The sequence below is a fragment of the Cibotium barometz genome, chromosome 33, assembly GCF_041138505.1.
Source record: "Cibotium barometz isolate CiBa-2024 chromosome 33, ASM4113850v1, whole genome shotgun sequence".
In the NCBI taxonomy this organism is placed as follows: Eukaryota; Viridiplantae; Streptophyta; class Polypodiopsida; order Cyatheales; family Cibotiaceae; genus Cibotium; species Cibotium barometz.
Window position 1 is genome coordinate 35,516,764 of NC_141078.1, and position 21,851 is coordinate 35,538,614.

Consider the following 21,851-nt stretch of genomic DNA (forward strand, 5'->3'; position numbering starts at 1 on the left):
AGCACTATGCTCGACCTCTTCCCAGTGATGTCCAAGATGAACCGGAACCTAAAATCATGGGCAGGCACAGGTGCCACATGGCAATGATGATGTGGCAAGTCATGGACCTGGCCGCCCATTTACCTGTGGCTAATTGTGTGAATAAGTTTTTTCTGGACATTTTGAAGTCTATTCCAGGTGAAGGAAAAGAAACCGGCGGAAATGTACAAGAAGACCACCACACAAGCTCCATAGGGATGTCCATCTTTCATACGTTCCAAAACAACCTTGTCACCCACCAAATCGGACCAAACCATCGTCAAATGACTACAATTCATTCTCAAGAAGCCAAGTCTCAGTTTCTCAAGATGGCAGCAGGTTTTGATCCAGAATCAACAGATTTTGAAAGGCAGGATGGGAAGTACTAACCAAGCACCCAGAATTGTTGGTGGTTTGTCTGCAACCAGTGCCAACTATATCAACAAGTTAAGCAAGAGGGGATGCCACATGCACCCACTGTACTAGGGTGCCACATGGCCATTCTGCTGAAGAGTGCACAGTTAGGAACCTCTTGGATGGGGAGTGAGCATGTTGTCACCCCTAGTCCAGAGACAAGTCACTAGTAACCATCAAGTCAGGACAGTCGTTGCATTCTCCTGCACAATTAGTGCGTTGTCTCATGCAAAGGTACAACCCACTTGGCTTATACAAGTGTCCGGACAGCTTGTTAGGCCAATAACCGGGCATCCAACAACGTGTGGACAAGTCTAGGGGATGCCCAAAACAGGTTGTGGGCTGGCCGACCAGGCCTATGAGAGGTATACAAGAGGATTCTCATCATTAGGGCCAATACTTCATCAGGCGGTATTTGATCAGAGGCTTCATAAGGAGATACATTTGCAGGTTCTTGTGGTGACCACTGACAAGGACGCAATGTTCGCTTCGTAACAAGACATGGAGATTCATCAAACTTCTCACGGCATCCATTACCTTGGGTCAGAGCCGACTTAAGTTGTCAATTTTTTTATGCAGTACCCACTTGGAAGCTCTACAGTTGAGCACGCCTAAAGTATTAGTCAGGAAGAGTGCGACGCACCTGCAGAGTCCGATCAATGCCAAGGCTATGCTTAAGCAGCCTCTGTCAGGGACGGGCTGCTTAAGGGATCTCACGCTTGATACCGGGCAGGGAAGAACCAGATTTCGGCCGCTGGACAGCTGTGTTTGAGAGATGGACAGGTCTGGGCAGGTGGTGCACAAGGTCAGGTAGGTCGAGCACCAGGCCACCGACCAACCGACCAGTTGTGCAGGGATCATATGGGCTGGTAAATAGCACATGTACTTGGCTTTTTGCGTCTTCAATCTTAAAAGGTGTGGTTATTCTCATCCTCCGTCTCTCTCACCTTTTCATGGCAAGATACGCTTAGGTTTCTCACAGCATTGTCTCCTGTAGTGACATGCATAAACCCCAGAGCCTGGGATCGGGGATGTGCTACCTCAACGAACACCTTGTCTACTCCATGACTATCTACAGCAGAGCGTCCCAGGCTGAATTTCTTGCTCAGTTCTTTCGCTGTAGAGTTGTACCTCCCAGCTCAATCATGGGCTCTTGCTTGATGAGAAAGGGAAGGAGAGTAAGAAAGATGGCATGTCTTTCAATGCCATATCCAAGCAAAAGGACCACATATCATCCATATGACGGCAACACAGTGCAAGGAATGGGACTTGAACCCGGGATTTCTCATTTAGAAGAATGATGTGTTGGGGTAAAGGCACTATGCCCACCCTTATAGTGTGTACAAGCCCATAAGTTATAGTACATAGTACACTTAGTACTTTTAATGTACTAAGTGCACTATGTGTACTAGTGCAATATACATGTGTGATAGGGGAGTCACACACTCATGCCTCATGAGTTGACTTATCCCCACAACTCTCTCTCTCTCTCTCTCCCTTGTGCTTCTCTGTGTATGTCTCCCACACATGAACTAACCCTAATTCCTGTTTCTCCCACACAACTGGTATCAGAGCCAGTCTGCAGCTCTCTGCATGTGCAGTATACTTCCAACATGGTGGTGGAGCTAGGCGCCTACAGCTGTCTGTGTTGAACGTAGGAAAGCGTAGCTCTTCTCTCTCTGCAACTTACGTAGGCTTGCAGCAAGGCGCCTGGCCACATAAAGCGTTCAAGCGCTACTAAGCGAATACGTCAACAAGCGCTACACGGCGTCGGCTGGCGCTAGGCGAAACATAAGCGAAGGCTCTCGCTCGACGCCTGGCCATTAGCGAAGGGAGCCCGTCGACTTCAGGCGTGTATGCTGTGCTAGGCGAATGCGTACGTGGCAAAAGGTAGCGCGTGCGTCAGCAGTAGGCGGAGACAGCGAAGGCGTAAACCAAGCGGCAACGTAAACATACAGCAAGGCGTATAGCGCTGGCCACAAGGCGTAACAAAGGTGGTCGTCGCATTGCATAATCGCTGCTCCGACTCTCTTTGTACGACTGGCCAACAGTCCGCCTCTCCAACAGCCACGCTGGTCTGCCCAACCTCTTACTCTGCACAACTAGCCACGCTGAGTCAGTGTGAGCGTGGCTGCCTAACAGCCACGCGAGGCGACTCAACAGCCACGTGTCCCCTGGTGCCTCCACGTGTCCTCTACAGCAGCAGCAGCTAATTATCCACACGAATCAGCAGTCAACATCAGAATTGCCCCTCAAATCAGAATTGCCCCTCAAATTCAGCCCAAATTAGAGGTATTTTGCTTCAATTTCGGGAATTTTTATGCCCATTATTTGCAATTGAGCAGGTACAGGTGCCGAATTGCTCAATTTTGAGCGAAATTGGCAAAATTGGGTGACATTGGTCACAATCAGGATCAATTTGCAGGAAATTGGATGTCGAAATTTGGGGCTTTTGATGTAATTGTGCAATTAAGCACTCATACATGCTGTATGACGTGAAAAATCGCACATTTGGGAAAAATTGCAGCAAAATTGCAGCAAATTGCAGTGCAAATCAAGGGGCTTTTGTGCCGATTTGGTTGATTTGCATGCAGGCACTCGCAGTTGATGCTGTGGATAATGTGTTGATGCCTTACAAGCACTCAATGTGCCTGTAAATCAAGGGGCTTTCATGTATTTGATGTATATGTGGCCAGGGGGAAGCATCGCGAAGACTTTGGATGCCTTCATGTGCGTCAATGTACCATGTATGATCAGAAATTGATCTTAAATCAAGGGGCTTTTCAAGTTTGTATGCTTGTTGAGCTTGGCAAAGCAGCAGGCAAGACATTTATGCCTTGAATCTTCAAAAATCAGCTTGCAGTCAAGGGGCTTTTGCCCAATTTCTGTTCGGGACTGTTTTCTGCAGTGTTCGGGACTGTAAAAGTCTGATTTTTACTCATTTGGACAGCCAGGAGAGCATTTATTGCTACTGTACCTGCTGGTACAGATTTGGCACAGCTTTGTGCAAGTTTTGGCATGGCTGTACACTGTTTTGAGTGACCAAAAGGTTCAATTTCAGCTGCTGAACTTGCCGGTACAGGTTTGGTTCATCATTGGTGAGCACTTGGTACTGCTTTACAGTACTTTGGAAGGGCAACAGAGCACATTTAAGGTGCTGTCCAAAATCTGCAGCAACCAGATTTTGGTGATTTCATCACATAAAGTGGGAGAAAAGTTGCATTTGTGCTTCCGCAGTGGGAGATAAAGCTTGGGAGAAAAACTGTAAGCACTTTGTGTGCTTTTGGTGCAGTATTTGCACATTTTGCAGGGAGTCAGGCATTGACAGGTTGCATATTGCTATGGCAACCACAGGTGAGAGCTCTTCATTGCTTCACATCAAGAAGCTTGAAGGCTCGCATAACTATGATATTTGGCAAACCCAGTGCTACAATGTGTTGCTCCAGAAAAAGCAGCACAAGCCTATCAAAGAAAGGGGTGTAATGCCTGCTTCTCTTATTGCTGAAGAGTGGGAAGATATGGATGAGCTGGCAAGATCTACTATCATGTTGTCTGTGTCAGACTCATTACTTTTCAGCATTCGTGAAGAGAAGACAGCTTGGGGAATGTGGCAGAGATTGCAGGACTTGTATGCCCAACAAAGTGCCTCAAGCAAAGTGTATTGGTTGAAGAAACTCATAGGTCTTCAGATGAAGGAAGGGGCGTCTATGACAGCCCATCTAAATGAGTTTAATGGTATTGTCAGCCAGGTCATTAATCAAAAGTTGGCAATGGACGATGAGTTCAAAGCCACTTTTTTGTTATGCACTTTGCCAGAGAGTTGGGACACATTCAGGACAGCCACTAGCAATTCACATGCTATGCTGTCATATGCAGATGTTGAGGGTGCTCTTCTTCAAGAAGAGATGAACAGGAAAAACAACTCTGTTGGAAAGTCCAATGCAATGAATGCACGTGGGAGATCCCAGCAAAGGGGGAAAAGCCAAGAAAGGGGAAGGAGCAAGTCTCGCTCCAAAAAGGATTTGGAATGCCATTATTGTGGCAAGAAGGGACACATTAAAAAGCAATGCTACAAATGGAAAAATGATCAAAAGGAAAAGGGAAAAGGCAAAGACAAAGAGAAAGATGAAGCCAAAGATGTAAAGCCAAAGGGCAAAAGTGGAGTCAAGATTGAAGAAATCAATGTGTCACATGCAGGTGGCAGTGAGGATGAGGTCCTATTTACGTCTTCACTTGATGCCCATTCACTTCTTACAGGTGGTCATGGTATGCACTCATGGATCATTGATTCAGGTGCCTCCTTTCATGTCACAGGTTGCAGAGACTTGTTTGTCAGGTATACTGCTGGCAATGAAGGAGTGGTTTATTTGGGTGATAACCATGCATGCAAGATTCTTGGCAGAGGTGATGTGAGGCTTGTGTTTTCAGATGGCTCACAGCTTATGCTCCATGATGTCAGGCATGTGCCTGAGATCAAGAAGAATCTGCTTTCTACTGGACAGCTTGATGATGCTGATTATGTTACCACATTTGGTAGTGGAAAGTGGAAGATTAGTAAGGGCTCACTGGTTGTTGCCAGAGGCTCTAAGGTGGACACTCTTTACTTTATGCATGCAGGTGTTTGTCACCATGCTAATGTAAATGCAACCGAGCTGCCGGAAATCTCTATGTGGCATAGCCGGTTGGGACACATGAGTGTCAAGGGAATGGAGCAATTGTCTCGTTTGGGTTACTTGCCTTCTCTAAAGTTTTCAAGTTTTCAGTTTTGTGAGCATTGTATATATGGTAGGCAACTACAGTGCCCCCACAAGAAAGCTCTTGGACAGAAAGATGCTCAGTTAGAGCTTGTGCATACTGATGTATGAGAGATGCCTCAGCTTTCTTTGGGAGGGGCAAAATACTTTGTGTCTTTTATTGATGATGCCACACGCAAGGTGTGGGTCTATCCTCTTCGTTTGAAGAGTGATACATTCTCAGTGTTTCAGAAGTTTGTTGCTCTAGTTGAGAATCAAACTGGCAAAACACTGAAGGCTTTGCGTTCCGACAATGGTGGAGAGTACATGTCCAAACAGTTTCAGGACTTTTGCGATGCTAAAGGCATCAAGAGGGAGCTCTCTACTCCTTATGATCCTCCACAAAACGGGACAGCAGAGAGGATGAACAGGACCATACAGGAGAAGGTCCGTTCTATGTTGTCACATGCTGCATTACCTCATGGTTTTTGGGCTGAAGCTGTTATGACAGCCGTTCACCTTATAAACAGGTCACCTAACACGAGGCTTGGTGGGAAAGTTCCAGAAGAAGTATGGACAGGGAAGCCTCCGTCATACAAGCACTTGAGAGTGTTTGGTTGCGTTGCGTACGTGCAGATACGCAGGGAAATGCGCACCAAACTTGATCCTAAGTCTCACAAATGCATATTCCTAGGATATGGTGACAGAGGTGAAATGGGGTATAGACTTTGGGATCCCATGAATAGAAAGATCATACGCAGCAATGATGTCATTTTTGATGAAACATGCATGTATAAGGAGCCTGCAAGGCAACAGAAGCCCGGCAGAGTCATCTTTGATGATGATGGACATCATGGACAACAACAAAGGGCTGTAAATCAGCCATTACAGCAGGAAAACCAGCCCTTAAATGGTGCTGAAAATGGTCCAAATGGACAGCCAGAGATGGCAGAAGATATCCCTATGGATATACCACAGTTAGAAGAAATACCGGGCATGATTTTTCAGCCTTATGGCATGGAACAGGAGCCACCAATGGGTGATATGCAGGCTGGACAGCAACCTGCAAATGATGGTCATTGGGTACGGAGGTCCACAAGACCCTCCAGAGCCCCTGACAGGTTTGTTCCAGGGGTTGACTACTTGATGCTTACTGACTGTGGGGAGCCCTCATGTTATAAGGAGGCTTTACAGAGGGCAGACAAGGCTCTTTGGGAGCGTGCCATGAAGTCAGAGATGGATTCTCTGCATAAAAATGGAACTTGGAAGTTGGTGCATTTGCCTGCAGGCAAGAAGGTTTTGCCATGCAAGTGGGTATACAGGCTCAAAGTTGCACCAGATGCAAAGCCAAGATACAAAGCCAGGTTAGTGGCTAAGGGCTTCAAGCAGGAATATGGTGTGGACTTTGAGGAGATCTTCTCTCCAGTGGTCAAAATGACCACACTTAGAGCTGTGTTGGCTTTGGTTGCGCATGATGATCTGGACTTGATTCAGATGGATGTAAAGACTGCTTTTCTTCACGGTGATCTCCATGAGGAGATATATATGCAGCAGCCAGAGGGTTATGCAGTAAGTGGAAAGGAGAAGCTTGTATGCAAGCTGAAAAAGAGTCTTTATGGGCTCAAACAGGCACCAAGGGAATGGTATCATAAATTTGATACATTCATGAAATCCCAGAAATTCAGGAGAAGTGACATAGATCACTGCTTGTACACCAAGAAAGCTTTGGATGGCAGTCTATTGATCCTCATCTTGTATGTTGATGATATGTTGATTGCCGGGAAATCTCGTAAGGAGATGGATACCTTGAAGCAGAGGCTGCATCAAACCTTTGATATGAAGGATTTGGGTGATGCAAATCACATCTTGGGTATGCGGATACTTCGGGACAGAAATCAGCATGTGTTGTATTTGTCTCAGAAGGAATACATTGGCAAAGTCTTGCAGAGGTTCAATATGGACGGGGGGAAGAAGACTAGTACTCCTTTGCCTCCATATGTGAAACTCAGTGCTATGGACAGCCCACAGTCAGATAGAGACAGGGCTGATATGGCCAAGATTCCGTATGCTTCGGCTTGTGGCAGTCTCATGTATGCCATGGTTGCTACTAGGCCGGACATTGCATTTGCAGTGGGAGTGGTTTCTAGATACATGTCCAACCCTGGCAAGAAGCATTGGGAAGCAGTGAAAGGTGTCATGAGATACCTGAAGGGCACACAGGATATGTGCATATGTTTTGGCAAACAGGATACATTAGTGCATGGTTATACGGATTCGGATTATGCCGGTCATCCAGATAACCGGAAGTCTACTACCGGTTATGTATTTACATTCACAGGAGGTGCTGTGTCATGGATATCCAGGATGCAGAAGTGCACAGCCTTATCTACTACAGAGGCCGAGTATATTGCAGCCACAGAGGCTTGCAAGGAGGCATTATGGCTATCTCGGTTAGTGGTTGATTTGGGTTATACAGGGGATATTCCATTGTTGCATTGTGACAGTCAGAGTGCCATCCAGTTGGCAAAGAATCCTGTCTTTCATGCAAAGACGAAGCATGTGGATGTGAAGTATCATTTCATCAGAGAGGTGATAGAGAACAAGCAAATTCAGCTTGTTAAGATTCACACGGATGACAACCCGGCTGATCTGTTGACAAAGAGTTTGACTTCAGAGCGGTTTGCTCATTGCAGACACTTGATGGGCATTGGATGAGGCCAGTTTCAGCCTTGATATGGCCTTGTATATTATCATGTACATGCTGATTTTTCTTTTCCTTTACTTAAGGGCACTTTGCCTTTAAGTGGGAGGTTGTTGGGGTAAAGGCACTATGCCCACCCTTATAGTGTGTACAAGCCCATAAGTTATAGTACATAGTACACTTAGTACTTTTAATGTACTAAGTGCACTATGTGTACTAGTGCAATATACATGTGTGATAGGGGAGTCACACACTCATGCCTCATGAGTTGACTTATCCCCACAACTCTCTCTCTCTCTCTCTCCCTTGTGCTTCTCTGTGTATGTCTCCCACACATGAACTAACCCTAATTCCTGTTTCTCCCACACATGATGTGTAACCACTATGCCAGAACACACACACACACACACACACTATATATCCATGAGAGAGAGAGAGAGAGAGAGAGAGAGAGAGAGCATGATCAGTGCTAAGGCAGCCGTGATACTTGGCAACTTGTGATGTCAATAAACACTAAGCTTGCCAAAAGTCTCATCTCACATTAGATTTTACTAAAACGCCTTTTGAGTTGTGATAGGTGAAGTAGTGCTCTAGAGTGAAAAGCACTTATGCTAACTTCCAAGTTCCCAGGACTCGCCTTCAAAGTTTGCTTTACTGGGCCAGGTTGCATTGGATCAAAGGAATTTTGTCTGTTTAATTCTCCTTCTGAGGACTTGTCAATGAGATAGTCTGGTTTTCTCACATAACCACTGCCTCCATTTGCTCTGAATAGCCCATGGACTAACCAAAGTGGTCTTCCATACCCCTGTAACAAATAAAAAACACTTCTTAAAACATGTGCCAGGTTGACTGGAAACTACAGAAACCATGGCTAAACATGAGTAAAGAAAGTTTTAAAGTAAGATTAGCCTCTAAGCACTTTGTAAATTCAAAATATAACACAGACCTGCATGTTGAAAGCCACCATTTGGGCTCCATGTGTCCATGCCTTTAGAGGGTTATAGTTTGATGAGTTGACACGCATCCCTTTTGGGTATATTCTGAGTAGATTCTTCATGGTGAAACTGAGAAAAGTATAAATATATCAGCAAAGGTTAATCCTAAGGTGCAAAACATACACAATTTCGTTGTGCACGTTGCCTTATGGCCATACCTCACGACTGCATCTGGATGTGACTTGGCCAGTTTCGAAAGCTGAGGCTCACTCAGGCTCACCCTTCTTACAAATGGGTCTCCTACGGCAAGCGAATCCTTCAGCGAATGACCAGAAGGTTTCCCTGCTCGAATCGTGATGATCCTTTTATATTCGGGTGCCACATTGGAGTCTTTGTGTTTTTCTGGGGGCTTACTCTCCTCATCAGACACGTCCACTTCAAGCCCTGGTTCGGTTGAGACAGGCAAACTCTGAATTCACAGACACGAAGTAATCACACATGAGGCTTTGAAGCTCACATCAAGATGAACTTTTCCACTCCTGGTTCACCTCAAGATTGAAAAAGTCTACCTTGTCTGCAATTAAGGAGTCCTCGGTGATGTCAGGGAGCTCATCGCCCCAAGGCTCCTCCTTGGCTAGTGTCGTGTCTTCGGCAGCTACACCGCTGCCTCCTGGCGTGGCTTTGAAACTATGGCCATCCTTCTGAGTTGCCAGATACTCCTTCGGAGGTTTGGTTGAGATTAAAATTCTGTTCTTCAGCGAATCTGGTGAAGGGAACTCTGTGAAACCCTCCTGTTGTGAGTCTGGATAGTAAAGAGTGTCCCCAAGTACCCGATTAACTATCTGTCATGCAATAAAAACCCTCTTTTAGCCTATCTTCTGATGTGTCTCGGTTGGTTGCCCAATAATATGTGAATACAAGCTAGCATTTGTTTGATACGTAAGGCTTACATCTTTGTAGACGTACTATAATACATAGACAAACCAGTATATTTGTGCATGTCATAAGTACATAGGCTTACAGCTACATGAACCTACTAAAAGAAGTATGACCATGCATATGTACACATGTGCACGCGCACACAGGCACAGACATACACAAATGCCCACATAGACCTAGACAAAAAGCAAGTGTTTCAACTTTCATCACATACTCACATAAACCTTCCTGCATGCATGCAAACAACCTGCGTCATCATTTAGTATGTATGCTTATATTCACATAAACTTAGTGATATGCACAGAAAAAAGAATCCACATACCTCTGCTGCCTTGGCTTGTAAGGAAGCCGGCAGATGGTCTTCGAAAGTGATGATGACGGGATACTCACTCTTAACAAATGCATTATCCTTTATCGCCACTATGCACTGCTCGAAGTCAACTGGTGTGGTTAAAGTTCTAACAGACAAAGCAGTAAGATAGCTCATCAATACATGCAATACCCACAACATGCCAAACGACTACTCAATGCATTTTGCCAGTGAAAACACTACACATTGTAGTAGATTATCCTTCGTGGGAAGCTTGAACACATGCCACTTGTTACCTTCCGTGTAGAACATGAATGTTATCTTTCCCGGGATTGGGCCACAAGTCCAATTCGATCACTCGTACTCCTCTGCGGAGTGCTTCAATAATGGGCTTCTCACTACAATCACTGCTGAGCTGGTTACCCGTAAGGTAAGAATTATGTCCCGTAAAAATGAAGTAGTGTGACATGGGTAGATTCATATCATGGTGCACCTGTAGGAAATGGAGCACACAAGGTAAATGCTACTTTGGGAGATAACAATGCCACATAATCAAATCAAACTCTACCCACCGTATTCTTGAGCAAGGTTAGCATTAAAATTTGCAAATGTGTGTAAACACACACATATCAATATCCACCACTTGCAAATGTATGTGCTTGTGCATGTGTATAAGGAGGTTCATTATCAGTACAAAGTGTTGATGAAAGGTGAGGAGTACCAGGTGGCATAAGATGTTGCAACACACAGTGCAGTAGTGCCACATGGCATAAGAGATTGTGCCATTAGGCGCAATTCAACTGTGCCGTATGGCACAAGAAGATGGTGGCACATGGTAGAAGGGAAGGGGTGACACTGCACAAGGAGATTGCGTGCATTTGCAATATTAGACAAAAGCAAGGTGCAAATACCTTAAAATCAAGAGGTGGGTTCAACCTCTCACTGAAAAGGTAGCCGAAGAAATTATCCAAGTTAAACTTGGGCCGAGTAAGCTTGTCCCAGACATTGCCTTTTTCGCTCAGGTAACTGTTCATGATGGCCTCTGCCTCCGCCTCAGACTTGGTTTCGCCTTGCACTTCAGATAGGAACCTTTGAAAATGGTCTGCTTTCATAGCCTCGTTCTCAGAGTATTTTCTGAAGAGATCTTCAACATCCTTGGGTGGGGACAGGTCCACTTCAAACTTGCGGCCGGACAGGCAAGCCAGGCAGCTCTTAATGGCCAGCATGTTTAAGTACCAAAGTGTTGACAAAGGCTCACAGATGGGTGCTTTGCGTTTACAGTCACAAACACAAAACACAGTTTCCAAAACCACTGTTTTTGTCCACAAATGGATAGTGTTTTGCAATAAACTTCAAACTGTATGCTACTCAATTTGCAGAAACTGTCGCATTGTATAAAGCTTTGTTATGCACGAAACCACTGCTTCTGCCCCAAAGATGGGTAGTTTTCTGCAACAAATCTCACACTGTGTGCTACTTCACTGTTCAAACAGTTTGCCTGGTCAAAAGATTTCATCAAACCCCACTTCGATTTCTCCAACCAAGCCCCCTTTCAATCAACTCCAGTTAAATAATTGCAAGGATTTTGTTAATAATCGAAACCTTAAAGAGACAGAAATCAAGCAAGCCCTTCAAGCAGCAAAGAAGACGGAAAGAGCAAAAGCAGGGCTAAAAGTTATGCCCAATCCTTCACCGCTTCCAAAGAAACAAATTCGAGGTCCTGTACTAGTAAGTACCTGACGAAGGAAAGGCAAAAATTAGTCGTTCATATCCGGGGTCGGAACCTGCAGAGACCAAAAAGCAACCCCAACCTGCAACCACTCTTGATGAAGGTGAACAGTAGCGACAGGCACGAAAAGGCCAGCTCACCCTCCCTGGGAGCATGTCCAATAAACATAGCTATTAACTATAATCATGCATCATGCATGTATGTAGTAAGGTCGATACATCATCTACATGTAATGTTTTGTATACAACATGCCATTGCATTTCATGCATTTAGATCATACATCCTAGTGCCCACAACACGTACATACATGCACAGGTTAGGCTAGTTAGTGCCCACAACATGCACCTTCACAAGCTAGGCTACTTAGTGCCCACAACATGTACCTAAGGTAGGCCTTCACAAAACTAGTTCCCAAGCACTCCTTATGACCATGGCCAATGTACTAAAAGAGTGTCTAAATTACATTAGCATCCTTGTTTCATTCATAGAAATATGAATTATGGGTACTCTGAATCACTATCTAAATTACAATACCGTCCTTGTTTCATTCAAGAGTGTCTAAACTTCAATGGCATCCTCTAAATGCATCTAAATTACAGTAGTGTCCTCATTACATTAGCATCCTTGTTTCAGTCATAAGAATGAGAATTGTGAATATTAAAAGAGTGTGTAAAATTTAGGGATGTTATTTGACTTGCAAAAGTTATATTTTGCTAAAGTTTGCACAACGCAACAATCACTCACCAATGCTTATGCAGAACAGTTATCCAACTTGCAAGAATGGAATGTGTGACTTTGCTTCATGCAAGGTAATCTATTATTAAACAAGAATTGAATGTGTATTCAAGGTGTTACACAATTTTTGAGACCACCGTAAAACCAAGACAATCTAACAATGGCCAAGAAGCAACCATCCATTACTCAACTCCATCCCCCATTCATCCATGTCTTTACTATGTTCATCAACTTTAGATGTGTAAACACCATCAAGAATTGAATGTGTATTCAAGGTGTTACACAATTTTTTAGGCCACCGTAAAACCAAGACAATCTAACAATGGCCAAGAAGCAACCATCCATTACTCAACTCCATCCCCCATTCATCCATGTCTTTACTATGTTCATCAACTTTAGATGTGTAAACACCATCAAGTTAAGCAATGATTTCAAGATACAAAGAAGATTGCATTGACGCAAGAATATAGGTGCTTACGAAAGAAAGTTTTAGTGCCTACATGGCACAAGTTGTTTAATACTATAATGTCCAAAGCTCACCTTGTAGGTGCTTACAAAAGAAAGTTTTAGTGCCTACATGGCACAAGCTATTTAATAATATAATGTCCAAAGCAATGTTACAGGACTATGGTACATGGAGATTAGATTATTTCACAAATTAAATAATAAAAGAAATAAACCATAACGGCATAGCATAAATCAAGAGAGCATGAGAATCAAAGAACACAAGATTGGGTGCAATCTCCCCCCCGACATGTGTGGCTCCACTCCCACATGATGCGATATTTAAATCATATTAATAAATTTAGCCCTTGCAACCATAAATAGCATAGCTTTTTTGAAATTGGGCTTTTTACAAAATTGAATCTTAGTCCAATGCTTTTAAAGCATCTTATCAAAAATAAATCTTGCCCAACATATGTACAATGGGCCAAACCATATAAAATTAAATATTTAGCACACATGTGCCTGGCTAGATAATCTCGTCCAATGTCCACCTTGGTGGTCCCGAATTCATGATGTATACTCAACATAGTCCACAATGTTAGATCACAATTACTTTGGAATCATTCACAAAAATTAATTATAACAAATGGAAATCATTCACTACTATGCTTCACACATGAACCATGCATCACACATAATTAATTGGATTCACTCCGATGATAAAATATTCTGAAAAATCTCACTCCCATGATAGTCCTCCCGTTTGAGGAGACAACCATCCTCGGTTATAACTATCAACACACACGAGTGTTCAAACACATTAATTGTTCCCACATTGGATTCACTCACAATGTCATTATGTATTTAAGTGGATTCACTCCCACATATCCTCACACGCATCACACATGTCTTAGAGTTGACCAGATTCACTCACAATCAAACTCCTACATTATTGTATTCACTCATAATGTTTTCATACGCATCACACGTATTCACAAAGTACACCACATGTTTCACACGTGTCACAGTTGGTTAGACTCACTCACAACCAACTAGGGTCACACTCATTAATTCAGAAGAGTTGATCAGATTCACTCACAATCAAACTCTTACATTATTGGATTCACTCATAATGTTTTCATACGCATCACACGTATTCACAAAGTACACCACACGTTTCACACGTGTCACAGTTGTTGGTTAGATTCACTCACAACCAACTAGGGTCACACTCATTAATTCAAAAGAGTTGATCCTTTCACTCATTGGATCACCCAATAATAAATTAATTATCGTAACACTCCCTCTTGTTTGGGTTGCTAACCGACCGCAGTTACGTATTTAATTAGCAAGTGAAGAGAGTTAGAATATAAATCCATCACACATAGAATCCCTCTCAACACTAGATTGTGAAAAGTTATCTGTCCACAGATAATTATCACTTAGATTATCCGCTCGAACATCAACAGAGTATCTTTCACGTACACCAATACGAGTTTCTTTCACAGACACTAATATGAGTATCCTTCAGATACCAACACAAGTATCTCTCTCACAGACATCAACACAAGTATCTCTTACAGTCATCAACACAAGTACCTTTCACAGATACCTGGTTAACCTTATTTGAAAATAGAAAGAAAATAATTAGAAGAAAGTGTTTTAATTATGGTGTTAAAGTTTAAAGGTTGAATGTGAAAATAACAATAAGTTACATACATTCTTCGGTGATCAATAAAAAATTTATGTGCATCATTGTTAGTTCACTCAAGTCCTGATAATGAATGGTTTAATATGTATTTTCTTTCACATATAGAAAGTATATACTAATCATTGCACTCTCTTGACCATTTTATTTGAATTTAACTATAGTTTATTAAAATAATAATAATAAAATTAAAACAATGCATAAGTATGAGTTTTAGGCTTACCTCTCTAGTGGTAGAAATCATGGTTGGGAGTACCCTCTTGTTTAGGTTGGTCACCTTTGTGTTCGTCTTCAATCATGTTCATGATCGCAACTCGATTCTTTCTCTTTTTTGGGCACTCATATGCATAATATCCTTCTTTGTTTCATTTGTAGCATGTAATCACACGTGATTTTTGATCTCCATTATTGGTCTTCTTTTTGTAGCTTCAGTATTCTTTCCATTCAGTTGTGGACCATTGTGTTTCTTTACTTTATCTTTGTGCTGAAGCTTTTCAAAATGTGTAGATCAAGAAGACAGAGGAATATGAGAATCTGTCACTGTAGTATCCCTCGAAAATCCATTTTTCTTCTCGCATCATGTTGCTAGAGAGATGGCATTGCTAAGAGAATGAGGATGAAGCATGTTGACTTCTGCTTTAATAACTGGCTCGAGACCTGCTATGAACTTTCTCCTTTGCTCTTTTTCGCGCACTTTCTCTGTAGCTTGAAGTTGCAACAATAAAGTTTGCTAAAATCTGTCAACATACACTGATATGTTCTCCTTTTTGAGCTGTCTAAAAATATCCCATCGCTGTGTGTTTGGCTTTACTCTTATATGACGGAGGTAAGAAATCCTTCTCGATCAGCTTCTGGAAGTCTTTCCATGACTTTGGTTTGTGTTTGCCCTGTCTAATAACATTCCACCAAAGAGCTACACTATCTACCAAATGATTAGTAGCACATTTAACCTTATCCTTCTCAGAAAAGTTTTCTTCAGAAAAATAATCATCAAGCTGGCTCAACCATGCGAGTGACATGTGCATTCTTTTTGCCATCATAATCCTAAAAAGTAAAAGCCTTTCTCTTGATCTTGTGTCCCTTTCGAGATTCTTGAACCTTAAGAGTAGCTCGCACAGTCCTTTTGATAGGGTCGTCATCAGAATCCAAAGAATCAGATTTGGAATATGCATGCCTTCTCTTCTTGTGAGTAAATTTTATCTCAAAATCTTCTCTTTGCCTCTTCTCACTCAACAACTGAGCTTGAAGTGCATTTACTTGATCTTGGATAGTAGGTGGTTGTGGATAGATTGCCATTGTAAAAGAAACAAGTAAAATATTATGAAAATGCAAAAATAAAATAGAAAAGGTAGCAAACTTATATGACTCCCGTATATTTTGAAAGAAGGCTTGTTGAAGTGGTCAAAGTCGATGACGTCCAATCGAAGAATAAAAATAATAATCCAATAACACCTTGATGTGTCTACAATGAACTCAAGAAATAACTTGTTGGAAGAGTCTTCGAAGGAGTCAAGGAAGAAAACATCAGTTGATCACTGGTGCTGAATTTTTTTAACCCCAAAATCTGGAAATTTATTAAAATTAGATGTCCATAATTGGCACTTTGTAACCCAATTCGAAGATGTGAAAGCTTTCTTTTAAATCTTTTGTAAGGCTTTTGAGATTAGCTTATGGAAGACATAAGCTTTGAAAGCTTAAAGTAATAAGCTTTTAAAAGCTTATGGAAATAATAACCTTCAAGGCTTTCAGCGCTTAAAGCTTTCAGAGCTTATATATATATAAGAAATCGCTCCTAAGTGAACCCGCTAGGCGATACTTCTTTAAGAAGGAAATTAAGGTTTAAGCTTATATATATATATATATATATATATATATATATATATATATATATATATATATATATAAAGCTTATATTATCTATACAAGATTAACCACAACCCCACCTCCCTCCACATGGGCAAAGGAGGTGGGGCTATTTCAAAATAACCACTCCTCCTGCAAGCGTGAGGAGGAGCCAAATCTCACATCTTCCAATGCAATTTTGAATTTGAATCTAAGAAGATCTCATCTCACATCTTTCAATGAAATCTTTGTATACATGCTTACATACCTATAGATACACACACTTACATATATTATGTATGTATGTGTATCTATAGGTATGTAAGCATGTATATATAAATAGTGTGCATGTGCATGCGTGTGTGTGTGTGTGTGTGTGTGTGTGTGTGAGAGAGAGAGAGAGAGAGAGAGAGAGAGAGAGATTACATGTAAGATGCATTTATTTGAGAGTGAGAACACCTCACCACTCATCCCTACCATTAAAATTTAATCTAAAATTTAATTAATTAAAATTATATATATGTGTGTAAATCTATTTAAGTGTGTGTGTGTGTGTGTGTGTGTGTGTGTGTGTGTGTGTGAGAGAGAGAGAGAGAGAGAGAGAGAGAGAGAGAGAGAGAGTTTCTATGTGAGAGTGTGCGTGACGAGTGTGTGTGTGTGTGTGTGTGTGTGTGTGCATGAGAGAGAGAGAGAGAGAGAGAGAGAGGCTGAGAATTTCTATATAGGAGATAGTTTGTGTGGGAGGAGATAGTGTGTGTTTTCATTAGTGTGTGCGGTGTGTACATGTGTGTGTGTGTGTGTGTGTGAGAGAGAGAGAGAGAGAGAGAGAGGTGACAGATAATTTCTACATAGGAGATAGTTTGTGTGGGAGGAGAGAGTGTGCATTTAGATTAGTGTATGTGCGGTGTGTACATGTGTGTGTGTGTGTGTGTGTGTGTGTGTGTGTGTGAGAGAGAGAGAGAGAGAGAGAGAGAGAGAGAGAGAGAGTATATGCATGCATGTGCGTACATCTGCATCTATGTGTAGAATGTGCTTGAGAGAGAGAGTGAGATGGGGCAGACCTGGAGAGAGAGAGAGAGAGAGAGAGAGAGAGAGAGAGAGAGAGAGAGAGAGATGTAATGAGGGAGGGTGAAAAGAGAGAGAAAGAGAGTGAGAGATAGAGAATAAAAAGTATCTTTTAATAAAATATAAATTAAATAAAAAACATATATGTATATGTGTGTATGCATTTGTGCGTGTGTGTGTTTAGATGTGTGTATGATATATCTATCTATATATTTAAAAGTGACCACAACTTATCACCCATCTCCGTACATTAAAATTTAATCAAAATTAATTAAATTATGTCGATGTTTGTATTTATATTTTTTAAATACATGTATATATGTATAAGTATATGTGTCTATGTATAGGTTTATGTATCTAAAACATAATATTGTATATACTATATATTTACATATGTGTATGTGTGCGTGAGAGAGAGAGAGAGAGAGAGAGAGAGCGCTTCTATGTGTGGGAGAGTGTAAGAAGAGAGAGGGAGTGTGTGCATGTGTGTGTGTGTGTATGTGTGTGTGTGTGTGTGTGTGTGTGAGAGAGAGAGAGAGAGAGAGAGAGAGAGAGTTTCAACATTTGAGAGTGTGTGTATGACGTGACAGAGAGAGGGAGAGGGTCATGTGCATGTGCATGTGCATGTGTGTGTGTGTGTGTGTGTGAGAGAGAGAGAGAGAGAGATGGTTGTAGAGAGGGATAGTTCTTTTCTGGAACCTTGGTCGGCCGCAATAATGCGCGGGTGCAATACTAGTATTAAGCTTATTTGAAAAGCTTATTTAAGCTTTATAAAAAAAAGCTTTGGCAATGAACTTCTTAGCCTGCAACCTACCGAACCCGCCAATGCGCAACGCTGCCGCACAATTTTTGGAGGAAGAAAAAAAAAGGAGATAACCCATCGCTGTCGCCCAAGGACAGAGAGAGAGAGAGAGAGAGAGGTGATTAGAAATGGCTTAATGGAATTTTCCCATAATTTGATTAAATTCCACAATTATTTTCTTCCTTTTCTTGAAAGCGACGCACAGTCTTCTTCTACGAAGACAATTGATTTGAAGGATTAATATAAGCCCTCCAATATGGAAATTGACCATGAAGCAAGGTTAGCAATTATGAGATGAGACCCACAATCTCCTTAGAGAGCTGATTTCATCAACAAGGATAGATTATGGAGAGGATTTGAATTGAGGAAGGTGGTTTTGGGAGAAGAAGCGTGGCTTTGGGAATTCTATGATGGTTATCTTCAAAAGGGTGGGTTTCTTCCTAGCCCTTAATCAAAATCTTGATCTAATGGTTCTCAAAATTCACATAACCATACCTTCTTTTGCCCAAAGGTCTTCCACACCTCTTCTTTACCTCTTGGATTTTTGAATGAATTTTGTCTTTGTCCAAAGCCTTGTACCCTTGCTACAGATTCTAATCTTCCCCTGCAAGTATTTTTGAATTTGTTGAAAAGCCTTCAAATTTGCTCCAAGCCAATAACCTTTGAGTAAAAATCAATTTCTTGATTTTTCTTCAACTCTCCATGACCCAAATTCAAATCTTGAATTTGTCGTTCTCTAATACCACTGTTATAGAACCATGGTACATGGAGATTAGATTATTTCACAAATTAAATAATAAAAGCAATAAACCATAGCGTCATAGCATAAATCAAGAGAGCATGAGAATCAAAGAACACAAGATTGGGTGCAATCTCTCCCCTGATGTGTGTGGCTTCATTCCCACACGCGGTATTTAAATCATAGTAATAAATTTAGCCCTTAGAGCCATAAATAGCGTAGCTTTTCCAAAATTGGGCTTTTTACAAAATTGAACTTTAGTCCAATGCTTTTAAAGCATCTCATCAAAAATAAATCTTGCCCAACAGATGTACAATGGGCCAAACCATACAAAATAAAAAATTTAGCACACATGTGCTTAGCTAGATAATCTCGTCCAATGTCCACCTTGGTTGTCCCAAACTCATGATCTCTACTCAACATAGTTCACAATGTTAGATCACAATTACTTTGGAATCACTCACAAAAATTAATTCTAACAAATGGAAATCATTCACTACCATGCTTCATACATGAACCATGCATCACACATAATTAATTGGATTCACTCCCATGATAAAATATTCTGAAAAATCTCACTCCTGTGATAATTAACCCATTCAATATGTCAACAAAGGTCAATGTGTTGTATCGACTATCTAATTTTGCATCAATTCTCTAATTTTAGGTCAAAATACTTACTATTTACATATCATGGTCAGTGTGATGGTGGCCATAATGGAGAGCATATTTTGCTTGTATGCACTCTTGCCGCACATGTTGGAGCTAGGGACTTGCCAAGCACCGTAAGCGAGCCACGAATGGCTGCAAGCACACAACCAAGAAACCAACAAGCTCAAAACAAGGAGCAATGGTGTGTCACTCACCGCTCAAACCACCGTCGTGAAGGATTCTCGTGTCGCGATGAAGAGGGAGCTGCCGCCACCGTGCCGCCACGCAATGCTCGATCGCTACACACACACTCTTTCTCTCTCTCCTCTCTCCTCTCTCCTCTCTCTCTCTCTCTCTCTCTCTCTCTCTCTCTCACACACACACACACACACACACACACACACACACACACACGCTGGAGAAGGAGATGGAGAAGATGAAGCAAGAGTACTCCTTGTATTCAACACTCAGAGAACGAGAGGTTTTTGGTTACATTTGACTTTTATATGTAACCTTGCCGTTCACACATGGGCTCCCACACATGGTCGGTCGATCCTAATCCTTATCCTGATGAAATTCGAGGTGCGCCTCTCATCTGCGATCACCCAATCTCCTTACCCTTACATGTGGTGCCGACAAGCCCGGCCCATGACTCAGAATACGTAAAATAATTATATGACATAAAAAGTAATACGTCTCAATGTCCACCATAGGTTAACATGCCCCCCTTCCTGATGTAGATTCCATCCTCGGAAGCTATGGTATGGTAAGCTCGATAGGGTTTGTTGTGGTAGACTGTATCTGTAAAATAGGGAAGTAGAGTGAAAGCATGCTTGGTCTTCAAAAGATATAGAGTGTATCAAAAATAAAATCAAGCATGTTAGACCACAATGGAAGTATGCCATGAGAACCTAGTTTAAGAGGTCACATTAAGGAGCTAGCGTAGCAAATTAACAGGAGTTTAAAATTATTGAAAGTAATTCAAGAGTTAGCAAGGTGTCGAAGGTTAATCAAGGTCTACAATTGGCCTAAGTCAAGGAAAATTACCAAGCTTAATAAATAAACAGATAACCACAATGTGTCTATTCTAAGAACAAGCTAATCCCAAGAGCCTAAGGACACAAGAAATATCAGAGTCATAGGAGTCTTTTGCCTTTATTTCTTTTATATTGTGACAATTTTTACAAACAATGGCGACCTCCCTAAAGCAAAAATAGCATCGACCCTGGTGCCATGTTTACCCCCCAAGGCCTTCTCTAGGAATCTACTAGCTCACCTTAGGCAAGGCTACCCCCCCTACCAACCCAGGGCATCAGTCTAGAGTGGAATACTCCTCTCCTACCAAGTGTCAATAGGACGATAGGCCGACATGAAAGCACATAACAGACATATATTGCCATTTTTTGTAGGCCTTTTTTTTAAATTTTTATTTATCTCTTTGGATTTTTGCTCCCAAATTATCATGCGTTCTTACATCCTTTCGACAAAAGGGGTAGAAGCTATGTCTTAGAGGTCAACACACACGGCCAGTTTGTTCAAGCATTAAGATGGTTTGAACCCTAGACCTAAGACAACCATATTCCAAGGTTAACTAAAGACATCATGCATTCCCAAGAATTTCTAAAATAAGGTTAAACTCAATTAATGATTTACACTAACACCTTATGCAACTTCAAAAACTAAGTAGTGCTTGACAAATTCCATGTGGTCATGCATTATAGTTCATGCAATTAATTGAACAGTAAAAATGAAAGAGAGTGGGCATGGAAGAATTATACCGTATTTTGGAGATCTCCTTGATTCGATAAGAAATGCCCGTAATTTGATGTAGATATCCATGTATGAACATTGCGGCAGTCCCAGGACTATGAAAGCGAACCCACCTCAAACTTTTCAACCTATACAATTAACTAACAAGCACTATACTTCGAGAGGCACATCAGTGGTGGGAAAAAATGACTCGTTTAAGGACACAAAACTAGAAACAACTTGAAAACACTAACCTACCTACCAGTCATCACACTAATACTGAGGATCAAGGTAAGAGGATGTTGTAGAGTTCTGGCTGTAGCCCGAGGCTAAG

At 41.7% G+C, this 21,851-nt stretch overlaps 1 protein-coding gene across 4 annotated transcripts in view; it reads right to left on the reverse strand.

Moving 5' to 3' along the window:
• LOC147619517 (phosphoinositide phospholipase C 2-like) overlaps positions 1 to 12,030 on the reverse strand; it is a 30,325-nt gene extending 18,295 nt beyond the window's left edge. Inside the window, exons 1-9 of one of the 4 annotated variants that reach the window (XM_086773191.1) lie at positions 11,862 to 11,978; positions 11,653 to 11,786; positions 10,962 to 11,531; positions 10,347 to 10,543; positions 10,063 to 10,198; positions 9,371 to 9,643; positions 9,020 to 9,270; positions 8,813 to 8,930; positions 8,504 to 8,671 (exon numbers count right to left, since the gene is read on the reverse strand). In XM_086773191.1, the coding sequence (XP_086629317.1) occupies positions 8,504 to 8,671; positions 8,813 to 8,930; positions 9,020 to 9,270; positions 9,371 to 9,643; positions 10,063 to 10,198; positions 10,347 to 10,543; positions 10,962 to 11,276 (1,458 nt within the window). In that variant the 5' untranslated portion in view covers positions 11,277 to 11,531; positions 11,653 to 11,786; positions 11,862 to 11,978. Of the gene's footprint in view, positions 1 to 8,503; positions 8,672 to 8,812; positions 8,931 to 9,019; positions 9,271 to 9,370; positions 9,644 to 10,062; positions 10,199 to 10,346; positions 10,544 to 10,961; positions 11,605 to 11,652 lie in introns of those variants that run through there. The other 3 variants (XM_086773189.1, XM_086773190.1, XM_086773188.1) reach the window with 3 other exon arrangements.
• Between the last annotated feature and the right edge of the window lie 9,821 nt (positions 12,031 to 21,851).